General features: G+C 42.1%; 1 protein-coding gene across 1 annotated transcript in view; it reads right to left on the bottom strand.

Moving 5' to 3' along the window:
- maneal (mannosidase endo-alpha like) overlaps positions 1-13,604 on the bottom strand; it is a 63,391-nt gene that overhangs the window by 28,854 nt on the left and 20,933 nt on the right. The window contains exon 2 of the mRNA XM_073034397.1: positions 6,296-6,405. Within this exon, the coding sequence (XP_072890498.1) occupies positions 6,296-6,405 (110 nt within the window). The remainder of the gene's footprint in view (positions 1-6,295; positions 6,406-13,604) is intronic.

Here is a 13,604-nt window from a genome sequence, read left to right as displayed (position 1 = left end):
ATCTTTGTATGTAAAATCTTGAATTAACCAATTAGGTAACATAATCTAATAATTTCTACTGCTTTAAAACCAAACAGAAGCATTTTTATGCCTAGTAATCTGAAGTAAAATCACTAAAAGTATATTGAAGGTCTGCTTCTTAGTAAAGAAATGAAATCACATTCGTAATTCTTGTATACCTGACAAAATTTAAGTCTTCTCATGCCATTGAAATTGGAATGATTTTATAGTTTTTAACGGGGGCATGACCAGAGAAGATCACAATTAAATCTCAGGCTAGTTTGCCACAGTTGTTTAGGTGGTTTTGGATTTTCTTCACTTTGGTTTAAAACTTGCGAATCTTTGGGGTTGGTGTGACCAACGTTTACTGGTGTGTATGATAGTACTGATGTAAAATGTATGAACCTCTATTGTATGTTCTATAAGAAGATTTTACAACCTATCTGTTGTGTGAGCGTAATTGCAAGGATAGAACTAATCAACCCAGGGTGATGTCATGAAGCTAGTATAAGCACAAGGGGTGGGGGTGTTCTAGTATAAATATCTGTTCAGAATGTGTCCCAAATAGACTTCAAGAGAGAATGATAGACTTCTGATTGAGTAAAATGGACTAAAGGTGGTAACTGGAGATGGGGCAGACCAGCCGGAGTCTATCTGAATGGCTGGCAATGAATTGCTCATCCTTGAAGCTGCAAAAGGCGGGATCTCTATTCACTTCAATCAATTTTCTCATTCCCATTCCGACATGTCTGTCCTTGGCCTCCTCTACTACCATAATGAGGCCAAGGGTAACCTCCAAACCGATGGCAAGAACATTGATTTCTCCAATTTCCAGTAATTTCTCCCCCCTGCATACACCCCATCCTTTTCCATTCCCCATTCTGGACACCCTCTTTCCCCTTCCCTTCTTTTCATCGTCTCCTTACCTCCCTCTGATGCCCCTCCTTCTTCACTTTCTTCTATAGTCCACTGTCCACTTCTGTGAGATCCCTACTTTTTCAGCCCTTTACCTCTTCCACCTATCACCTCCCAGCTTCTTGCTTCATCCACCCACCTTCCCTCTCACCTGGTTTCAGCTGTCACACTCCTTCCTCGCACCACCTTCTTATTTTGGCTCCATCCCCTTCCTGATGAAGGTCTTGGACCAAAATGTCGGCTGTTTATTCCTCTCCATAGAAGCTCCTATTTGGCCATGTTCTTCCACCATTTATTATTATTTATTTATTGAGATACAGCATGGAATAGGCCCTTCTAGGCCAATGAGCTGTGTTGCTCAGCAACCCTAATCCAAGCCTAATCACAGGACACGTCTGTGGGAGGGAACCGGAGCACCCAGAGGAAACCCACGCGGTCACAAGGAGAACGTGCAAACTCCTTACAGGCAGTGGTGGGATTTGAACCCTGGTTGACGGTACTGTAAAGCGTTGTGCTAACCACTAAGCTACCATGCTGCCCCTTATTGTGTGTGCTGCGTGGTCCTTTACCCATGTTATGAAGCACATTCCATTCATCCTGTGTGCTCTTCAAGCTAACTATCCAACTGCATTCTGCTTCCCCTCAATATTCTCAATGACTGTGTACTGACTGGATTGTTGAGAACATTCATTATTCCTTAAATGAACAGATTTTTCTTAAAATTTTCATTGTTTTTATTTCCCTTCTCGCTAATGCCTCACCTTTGGGGATCTTTCTGATCGTTCACCGCTGCATGCACTCCGAAGCATGAAGATTATAAATAGTGGCGATGACATACTTGCACACTATGGTAACCTTGGAAACTCTCTACCCAGTTCACACATCAAAACAACGATGGATTAAAACCAAAGGAAAATAATTGGAGCGATTGACTTAAATGATTCAAATCAGATGCGAGGCGTGCGGTGATGGCAAGTGTAATTGGTGATGAAGAAAACATCAGAATCCAAGGACATCAAGTAAGAATTATTGATTTTTAAGTGATAGTGAGAAAGGAAGCAATAAAAGAAAAAAGGACAGGAAGTTAGCCTCTGTTAGTCTCGAGAGACCATGGATTTGAGCCTTGTAAAGTATCCAGGGCATAAGCCTGGGCAAGGTTTTTTTTGCATGGAAGACCGGCAGTTGCAAGTCCCCCCTCTCCACGTCACCGATGTTGTCCAAGGGAAGGGCATTAGAACCCATACAGCTTGGCACCGGTGTCGTCGCAGAGCAATGTGTGGTTAAGTGCCTTGCTCAAGGACACACACGCAGCCTCAGCCAAGTCTCGAACTAGCGACCTCCAGATCACTAGACGAACGCCTTAACCACTTGGCCACGCGCCAACACACAGGAAGTATGGACAAAGCTGTGCTGGTCTTTTGTAAAAGTATTCTCTGAGGTAACCGCACAATTTTCTCTTTAATCCCTTCGTATCGTTCGTAGCTCCATTTGTTATCTATTGTATGTTCAATAATAAATGCCTAGACATTAGACCACACTGTTTTTTTTTACAGCACCTCCTGATGTAGAATCAAGATATTCCAGAGAGAATTGTGTTTGTGAAGACCTATTTATTGTTTAGGCATATAGCACAGTAACAGCCCCTTCCGGACCACCCAATTACACCCGTGTGCCCAGTTACCCTATTAACCCGCACGTCTTTGGAATATGGAATCACCCAGAAGCAACTCACATTTATACATTCAGGGGAATAATGTATAAACTCCTTCTAGATAGAGTCAGGGAACCGAACCCAGGCTGGCGTTGTAATTGCATTACACCACGCACCCAGGCCATGCATAATTCTGGATATCATTCTGCCAATTACATCCATGGGATAGTCAGAAACACAATTGACTCTAGAGTATATTGATTTTGCACTGGATTTTTCTGATCAGGATCCATGCCACTGCAGTTAATGCTTCTCCAGTGCCCGGCACGCTTCTAATGAGTTCAATTGTCAATCTTCTGGAAATGACCGTTGTTTGGTCATCTCTCGGCACTGTCCACCGAGTTCTACATAAAGGGAATATAAATATGCCAAGTGGCTCAGAACAGGGCAGGTGTTACATCTCACTGGAGATTGCACACATGCATCCCAAAGTACCCAATCTTTCTGTTAAGATTATTGGTGCAGGAACGGAGTGGACCCTCTGCCCGTGGAGGGGAGGACCCCATTATCTGCCTGGTGCTCCGCCAAATCCCACCCCTTGTTGGCTATCCCCCTATTCCTGGCAGTATCTGCCTCAGTGGAAGGTATGAATTATAAATCCTTTACATTATATATTTATAGGTTTCATCTGTGCATGGAAGGTTTAAGGGCGGGGTAGGCAAGAAGGAGTGCGGTTTGTGGACTGTGCCATGGTGAATCATCGCTATGAGTTTGCAGACCCTGGTTTCTAAAATATTTTGCTGTGTTGCAAACATGCTTCCTATATGTCACATTATTCTACCTTTTTTCATCTATTTTCCATAATTAACGCCATCTGTATTTTATGCCTTCAGTAAAATTGCCCTGTACCTGTCCATATCACCCCCCTATTCTCAATACTGAGATGAGTACCCCACACACAACCTTCCCCTCCAATCCAAAGAACTGGAGCTTTGTCACCTCTCCTTCATTTAACTTAGTGGCCACGTTGATTTATTTGCAATTCCATCTTGCGCCAATGCTTTTGTGAGGAATCTCATCAACATTTATTCTGGTCCCGTCTAAAGCAATTACCTCTAATCAAAAGAATTGCTCACTTCCTTAATAGCTGATTCTATTTGTCAAACACATCGAGCCAACTTACCTTTAGACAATTTAATATGAGTTGCCCTTCATTAATGCATGCATTTTGAATGCTCATTAATTTCAAATTACAAATCCCAAGAATTTCCCACCTACTCATATTAAACTAACAGTTTACAGTTTTCTGTAAATCCTTTCCTCCCTTCTTGATCAGAGGTGTCATATTAACTACCCACATTATTTGCATATCTTATAAAGACATTATGATTATTGTCTCTGTTAATTAATTACCTACATAATTTGCATATTTTAGGAATATATTATGGTTAGAGCCTCCAATATTTCCTTACTGATCTTCCTTCAGCAGCTCAGAATCCAGGGAATCAATCTTAGTAAATTGGGCCATCATAAGCACTACGACTCATTTCTGCACCAGATTCATTTCTACCAGTGTCTCCCTCCAATCTTACCCTACATTACACCCACACAAGCCCTTTTCTATATTCTTTATAAACATTTGAGAAGTTTTTCTTTTCTGTAATTCAAATTTTCCCCCTTTATAAATAATTTCTTGCCTTATCCTGAGTCATTCAGCCTTTAGCTAACTTGCTAGATATGTTAAAGGAATCTAGGATGAAGAACTAGACCATCTGCATTCCATTCTGGACACGAGAAGAGCCTTTATAAGTTCAAGATGGTACCTGTGCGATCCATTGGTTTGTGGGTATGTCACATGACATCTGGGTGTGTGACAATGGCAAACAAAACCGTGGTTCCACATTCGCCAGCTTTGTAGCATGAATCTAACCACAAAGCCACCATAACATTTATTCTGCAAATTATATTACTTATACCATTTTGCATATGAAAGCTACATGATAATCCTTGTGCAACCAGTGTCTGCAAGAGCTCTCATGTTTATGACTTATTCATTCCATTCATGCAAGCTCTCCGAGTGCCTGTGTCTGCCCTTCTGCATTTAAAAAGCGCTCAGCCAATGGCGACAGTGTGGAAGGCCGCTGGCTTTCAGCAGATGGTCTTGGAGGTTGAGTTGAAGCACGACTCGAGGGCTGAGCGGCAGACTCGGACAGGTTGGCATCTGAGGTAGGAACTTGGCTGACCGGCAGGTAACACGGACACTGGTGCACAGGTATGAGCCCCTGGTATTGATCTGTGCCTGGACAGCTACACTCTCTTGGCACTCCATGCCACCCTGGTGGGTAAGCCAGGCGCCTATCTCATGTCAGAGGCTGGGTGGCTGTGACGTGTGGCAGTGGAATCACAGTGTCCACTGGTCACTCATGATTCTTAGTGGCTGAACGCTGTCTCCATGATTCTGATCCCACTGTGACTGGATGGTCTTCAGATTCTCCGCAAATACAGTTTAAAAAAAAAATCCTACTTTCTGTAACCTTCATCAAAACCTCTAGAATCATATCTTGGAGCCTGAGGTACAGCGTGGAAAGTGAATCTTCTGGTCCATCCATGCCAACCATCAACCATCCCAGTTTTAATCTCCCCACATTCTCATTAATTCCCCTAGATTTGACCACACTCGGGGCACTTCACGGTGGCTAATTAACCTCTCAACCTGCACGTCTTTGGGGTGTAGGAGAAACCTACGCAGACAGGAGAGAAAATGCAGATTCCACCCAGACAGCACCCAAGGTGCGTAACTGAAGCCCGACCTCTGGTGTTGTGAGAGTACTGCGCCTACTAGCTGTGTCACCGTACATCCTGCTGTCCACTATGTTTCCTAGGTCAGATTGTTTGTGGAACAACTGCCAACCAATCCTCTGACCACCACATATCTCAGCTCTCTGCAGGCCCATAAAACACTGGTTAGACCACATTTGGAGTACAGTATCGTGTTCAGTTCTGGTTGGCTCATTATATGAAGGAGGTGGAAGTTTTAGAGAGGGTGCAGGGGAGATTTACCAGTACGCTGCCTGGACTGGAGAGCATGTCTCATGAGGATAGGCTGAGTGAGCTTTCACTCTTTGGAGTGAAGGAGGTTGAGAGATGAAATGATAGAAGTGTACAAGATGATAAGATGCACAGATTGCGTGGACAGCCAAAGACTTTTCCCAGGGTGGAACTGGCTAATACGAAGGAGGGATAGTTTTATGGTGACTGGAGGAAAGTGTGGGGGCGGGGGGGGCGGGGGAATGTCAGAGGTTAAGTTTTTTTTTGACACAGAGATTGTTGGGTGCATGAAACACATCACCAGGGGTGGTGATGGAGGCAGATTCATTAGCGACTCTTAAGGAACTCTTAGATGGACACATGAATGATCGAAAAATATAGGGCTCTGTGAAAAGGAATGGTTAGATTGATCTTAGAGTAGCTTAAAGTGTCGGCATAACACTGTGGGCTAAAGGGCCTGTCCAGCAGTGTCCTATGTTCCCTTTTCTTAAATCAACCATGAATTTAGACTGTTTCTGCTTTTGGTAATATCTAATTCCAGTTATTTTTGGATTCCAGAAAACCCTTTCTTATTTCTCTTTTTTACTTCTCCGTTCCACCTAATAAATTCCAGGGATTTTCAGAGAGTGTGAGAGAGACAGAGAGAGAGGGAGAGAGAGAGAGAGAATGAGAATGAATTACCTTTAAACTGTATCTTTCGGCAGCATCCAGAATGGCAGGTACCAGGTCATCCACAGGCTCACTGTAGTCATCTTCTAATCCAGAAGGATACCAGGACAATACTAATACCCCTGGAATTGGATGAGAGGAAATATACTGATGATGTCACTGAAATTAACTATCTTACAATATCAAATGATCATATATAACACACAGAAAGTGCTGAAAGAACTCAGCAGGCCAAGCAGCATCTATGGAAAAGAGTAAACAGTCGGCACTTCGGGCTGAGACCCTTCAGCAGGACCAACCAAAATGTCGACTGTTTACTCTTTTTTACATAGAAAATGAGTAACTCTCTTCCACCTGGCCTGGTGCAGCATTTTGTGTGTGTTGCTTAGATCTCCAGCATCTGAAGATCTTCTGTTGTTTCTAATGATCATATGATCTTTTGGTGTAGGGTTGATTATATATAGTTCAATTTACAGTACATGACAATATTAATCCAGAGGAGTTTCATGAGAATGATTCCAGGACTGAAAGGGTTAATGTTTGATGACCCTGTGCCTGTACTTGCTGGAATTTAGAAGAAAGAGAGGGGGATCTCATTGAAACCTATCGAAGATTGAAAGGCTGAGACAGAGTTGAATGTGGAAGAGGATGTTTCCTATAGTGGGTGAGTCTAGGACCAGAGGGCACAGCTTCAGAATAGAGAGATGTCCATTTACAACAGAGATTAGAAGGAATTTCTTTAGTCAGATTGTGGTGAATCTGTGGAATTCACTGCCATGGACAATTGTGTAGGCAAAGTCATTGAGTCTACTTAAAGCAGAGGTTGACAGATTCTTGGTTGGTCAGGGCATCAAAGATTACAGGAAGAAGACAGGAAAATTGGGTGGAGTGGCAGTTAGCACAATGCTTTAAGTACCAGTGACCCGGGTTCAATTCTTGCCACTGCCTGGGAGGATTTTGTACATTCTCCCTGTGACTGTGTGGGATTCCCCCAGGTCCTCTCGGGTGTCCTCCCACAGTCTAAAGATGTACCAGTTTGTAGGATAATCAATCATTGAAAATTGCCCCATAACTAGGCCAGGGTTAATTCATGGGTTACTGGGTGATGCGGCTTGAAGGGCCAGGAGTGCCTAATCTGTGCTGCATCTCAATAAACAAAGGAACAAATAAATAATTATCAGTCAGGATGGAATGGCAGAGCACACTTGATGGCCTAATTCTGCTGCTATGTTTTATATTCTCAACATTTAGTTACTAGTTGGGCACTGACAGACAGACAGATATCTTTAAGCCACTGCCTTACACGATGGCAGATCTATTGACCTATCCATTTCCTTGGGTGAGCTCAGCAGAGCCATACCACGGTACATAAGAGACTCCCGTTTAAGTTGCTGCAGAATCCTTGCTGTCCCAATGTCGCGTATAGACAGTTAAATGCACACAAAGCCGGATCTTACAGGTCATAATTGATCCATGAATGGTACACCATGGGTTTGCCACTCTGAATATTGATGGGGTGGGGTCGGGAGAATCCCGAAGCTGAAATTGTACCAATGAGAGAATTGCGTGAGGGTGTGGCACCTGATTGCTAGGGACTGCGAGAAGCCTCTGCAGGAGGTGGGGGTGGCTGGTATGGTGGTGACTGGTTGACTAAACTGGGCTCCAGAGTAAATTTGAAGCAGGACCTCCCGAAGCGGAGGCAAGCGTGATCCCAATGAGCCACAGCAGTCATCGGTAGCCCCCTGGCTTCAGAATCCGAAAACTACAGTTTCAAATCTCACTCCAGAGATATTCACCACATAATTCCTTTGACATTCCTGGAAGTTAGGAAGTGCTGCATTGTAGAATGTGCTGGATGAGATGTTAAATCTCCTAAATTGTTACAAACAATAACAAGGCATTAAAATGAAGACCAGAGGAGAGCTCACATGTGGCCTGGACAAAACCTATCTTTTGAATAGCTTCCCTAAAAAGAAGATTCATAGATTTTTATCACACTGTATATATGGGAAATTTCTAAGTGAGAATCTACTGAATATTCTCTAGAGTGCAATAATAGTTATACAGTGGAATCTGGTTAATTGGGACACATCAGGACCACCACATTTTGGCTCAATTAAGCTGAAGTTTCATGAAAACAGTTAAAAGAGTATAAAAAAGACAAACAAAAGTTTAACTGAGTAATAAAATGCAGAGCATATTAGAAGACTACTAATACCTTTACAGTACCATAAAACTGTGGATTATAGTTTTTAATAGTTATTGACAGAGGAATTCGTCCGGTGTATGCTACCGTGTTCTTTTGATTGACTGGAAATGAACAAAATTAGCGCAGACACCTAGTGCAGATAATGGACTGCCTTCATACAATTGCATCCTCCAAATCTTCATTTTCATTGGAACATTCAAGATGATCGTCGATGCTTTCAAATTCTTTGTAGTTTCTGACTTGTTGAAGTAACGAAACAGTTTCATTTTCACTCCCAGCCGTTTCTGGCATCTCCAAGCTTGAAAGCTTGAAACCGCACTGAGCAAGACAGTTCGGAATTGACTTACTGCTTATTTCTCCCCCAACTATCAGCGACCAAATCCACTGCTTTTTGAACACAAACACACACAAATGACGCCACGTAAAAACTGTTCGCTCTAAGCACGGTATAGTAGTTAATGGCCACACAAGTGCACACAGCTGATGCTCGTTAGAAAATGTTCAGCAACAGCCTCCTGTCTCAATTAAATGGCATAGTGGCCCAAATAAATAAACATAATCCCAGCTATTTTCTCTATTATTTTTTGTTCTTTAAGAGCTGTCCCAAAAAGTGGCTGTTCTGATGGCCCAATTAGCCGAAATCCACAATACTTATTTTAATTATGTATCAGCTGATATCCCAATATTCTGAAAGGTGACATGCACATGCAACTTCCTTGGTGCTACATTAGGGCAGTGACAAACACCAGTCCCAGTAATTTCTGTAGATTTTGTTGATTACTCTACTTGATCATATTGTCGAAAGATGGGCGGAGGCCACAGTACAAGGTAGTCCAAGACACTGCCGATGCTGGAATCTGAAGCAACAAACCAGACACTGCAGAAATTCTGCCTCCAGGCAGCATCCATGGAGGGAAATGGACAGTCGACGTTTCAGACTGAAACCCTTCAATGGCAAGATCAGGTAGTGATGCACTACATGAGGAATGGCATCATGGCATGTGCCCCGAGGTAGAAATCGGGTCAGGAGCAAAAGGCTTACTCACAGTGGAAGTGCCTGGTCATGTTTCTGTAATGACCTGGGAATAGTGATTGCATTTTCTGCTAGATATTGCAAGAAGAATGCCAATGTTACGTAATTCAATTTCTAATCCCATGGCACAATGTCAAAGAGTAGGGCAGCACTCCCAGTGCCTCGGACATCATTTATCCATCAATTATCTTTACTAAATCACAATGGCCTTGAATTTTGGAAGAACTTGATGCTCAATTCGTGGCTGTATTTCCTACATTTCTATGGTAACTACACGTCAAATGTACTTCATTAGCTATTAAAAAGGTTCGGAAGTCCTGAGATTGTTAACCATACTACAGAAATGCAATTTTTATTTTTGGGTTCCCCGAGGACTTGCAGAACACACTTCAGTGCACTTTGTAGTGAAATACAGGAGCAAATGCAATTTATTTTGCCACATCTAGTTTAGTTTTCATAGTGCTGTTTCAGAGTACTGCAAGCGAATGCTAATGTGTGGTTATAGCGACGTTCAGCTCCTACATTAACATTGCCAGCACGACTTTCAAATTATGCTCCTTAATACAGCTGGGAGCCTCACTGCAGTTTATGGGCCAAAACAAGTTAATCATTGATGTAAAATATGGGCTTCACCTCTAATTAGTTCTCCTTCAGATCTCCTCAGGAAGCCTAGTAAAGGCCTACTTCAGCATAAAAATTATTTTCTGTAAGACGTAACATAAGTAACAGCCACGTGCTGCACCACTGAATAGATAAAAATTGTCCCGTTTCAGGGAATAAATCATTTACTTTGTAAATTGTTACCTTAAGTCCACAATCACTTAGATTAGTGTTTCCAACCTTTTTTAGCCCAACAAAAGCACCTTCATACTTGCCAATGCCCCACTTGGGCACAATATACTTTCTGCAGCCCCCATAGTGTAAAAACATGTCTACTATATGCTAGCATGAGGGAAATAATACCGCTTTAAATTTTGATTTGTCTTTAAATCTAGCTTACACAGTACCTGTGCACTGTACAGCAGGTTCGATATCAATGTGATCCTTGAGCTTGATGGTTTTTAGCAAGAGTTGAAATATCTGGCTCCAGTTGTGACAGCAAAGTCCTTAAGTCTCCACGTGTAACAACGTCCAAGCAGTTTCTGTTCTGTGTGAGCATGTGGTTCACGGCACTGAAGCCTCTTTCAACAAGGTAGGAGGATGGAAATGTAACAAAGAACAGTTTGACTCTTCTCCAAAGACCAGGAAACTTCGTATGACAGCGTAGCCACATACCACAAAAGCCGACATTTTTGGAAAATATTTTTGCTTCTTTATCATTCTGAATGTTGATAATTTCTTCTTGTATGCTCTCTTCCTGTTTTTCTGCCTTGCAAAGAAATGGGTTGATTACCCCCAGTCCAGAATTTCAAAATCATTCAAATCCTTGAATCGATTCTGAAAATCCTTCTTCAGTGACTGCAGATATAAGGAGTACTCTTGCAAATCACCATCTGTGAAAGAGAGTGCCATGCTTTCTATGCAGGGAAACTGTGAGAACATTCTCCTCCAAATCTGTTGCTTATTTATTTCCAATTTCCAATAAAAGTGGACACTGCACTTTTGCCTGGATTAAATTGAAATTCTCACCCTAGAGTTTCATATTTAGAATCACAAACAAGAGAAAATCAGAACTGCTGAAGGGTCTCAGCCCGAAACATCGACTGGAATTTTTTCCAGAGATGCTGCCTGGCCAGCTGAGTTCCTCCAGCATTTTGTGTATGTTACCAGTACTTAGAATTTTCAATTTGCCACACAGATTGGCTAGGTATACCACATCTCCATGTAGAAGTTCAATCTTCTTTCCCAAACTCTTGTTGACTTTGTGCAACAATTCAACCACAGTGTCAACAAGATCAAAGAAATATTTTACACAGCAGCCTTTTGACAGCCAGTGCACTTCAGTCTGAAGAAGTAAGCGTTCAAACTCTTCATTTTCTTGGCATAACTGGCACAATATTCTGCTATTTAATGGATGAGCTTTAATTTTTGTTGATAGCAGATATTACAAGAGTCATGATTGAAAAAATTCGTTGGCTGAGGTTTTTGGCTGTGAGATGTTGACAATGAATTACACAGTGGATTGCAAACAGAATTGGAATTTCTTTTATCATAAATGCCACAAAACCAGCATAGCAACCTGTCCTATATGGTGCTCCATCTGTTGCACAAGATATCATGTTCCTAATCGGAATACATTCATTCTCAATATAAATTTTGAGCTTGTCGTAGATTGATTCTCTATTGATATTTGTTTTTTCCTTTTTACAAAAAGATCTCTTCATTAACATTTCTATTTTTGATAAACCTACATATGCCGTTAGTAATGCCTCATTGTCTTGCACAGTTGACTCATTTACTTGTATCCCAAAATATGTTTCTTGTAGCTCTATGCAAGGTCGATACTCCATGTCTTCACTCATTTCGTCAATATGACAAGCTACAGAGCTATTACTCAGAGAAATTGGTTTTAAAATACTGGTAACACACACAAAATGCTGGAGGAACTCAGCAGGCCAGGCAGCATCTATGGAAAAAGGTGCAGTTGATGTTTCAGGCCGAAACCCTTCAGCAGGACAGAACTGGCATCCATTTTAGGAACAGAGGTGAGCACTTCTGATAGAGCAGGTATTATTAATCTATCACCAATTGTATGAGATTTTCCACACTTTGCTATCATTTTGGAAATGTTATAAGAAGCAATGGGACCACCATTTTTACTTCCTTGCAAATGACTTGAGTGTACAATACTTTTCAAATACATCTTTCATCTTCTGGAACTGAGTAATACCATAAGTAGCCTTTTCAGGGTGTTTTTAACGGAAGTGTTCCTGCAATCTTGATGGTTTCATGGCTTCATTAGACACTACAGTATTACAAATAAGGCACACGGGCATTGTTGATCTTAATAAAACCATTTGGTTCCTGCCAGTGCTGTGAACTGTTTCCCGTAGATCTGTAGAGAAAGTTGAGAGGGTGTCCTTTTACTTACCTGCTGCTGATTTCCATGAACTCGTTCTGTGCCACGAGTCAAGGGGAATGAGTTTGGCATCATGGTTGCTAATGTACGTGTCCGCAGTAATGTCTGTCTGATTGGTAATGTCGGATAAGATTGCTGAGTTTCTCACCGTCTGCAGAGCTCTGGTTCTTCCTGAGATCCAGAGCCTCATCCTTTTTCTTGGACGTGCCCACTCTACTAACGGTCGGTCACGTCTTGTGCCTCCAGTTTGGGTGCCGTTTACCGCCCCCGCACCAAGAATCTCAAACACTCCCCGACGACCTCTATTTCCCCTAATGCCCTCTTAGGACACGTAACCGCCCCCTTGGGGGGGGGGGAAGGGCAGTACCACCCCTGTTGTGAATCACTGACTTAGATCTGCAATCACTTAGCTCCGCAATCACAGGACAAGTGAAAAACATCTAAAAGAGTCCGACATTGAACAATAAAGAACAATGCGGCATTTGGACAGATTCATTTGCTCCAGCATTTTGCTTTGGATTTCCAGCACCTCCTCACTTCCTCCTGTTTATATCTTTAAGTTTGCTTGAACCATTAATCTATTCATTTGCATTACTGCATATGGGCCAATTGGTGATAATCAAACAACAACAAAAAAATCAAGAGCAAAATACGTCAAACAAAATTTAATTGAGCATCACTGACCGGACCTTCAGTGGTGAAATATCCACCCTATTTACTGGGAGTGCTATCACGAGAGGCTGGATAAACTTTGGTTGTTTCCTCTGGAGCGGTGAACGCTGAGGGGAGATCTGACAGAGGTTAATAAGATTGTGAGTGGCATAGATAGAGTATATAGGGAGTATCTCTTTCCTAGGGTTATAATGTCAAATAGCAGAGGGCCTGCATTGATGGTGAGAGGGTGTAGGTTCAAAGGGGATGTGTGGGGTAAGTCTCTTACTTGGACATTGGGGTGCTTGGAATATGCTATGGTGGTAGAAAAAATACATTAAGAGGCTTTTAAGAGACGTTTGGATAAGTAATGGATGAAAGGAAGATAGAGGGAGATGGCCATTGTGCA

This window comes from Hemitrygon akajei, chromosome 32, assembly GCF_048418815.1.
Source record: "Hemitrygon akajei chromosome 32, sHemAka1.3, whole genome shotgun sequence".
Lineage (NCBI taxonomy): Eukaryota > Metazoa > Chordata > Chondrichthyes > Myliobatiformes > Dasyatidae > Hemitrygon > Hemitrygon akajei.
Note: the sequence above shows the minus strand (reverse complement) of the source record. Positions and strands in the feature narration are given on the sequence as shown.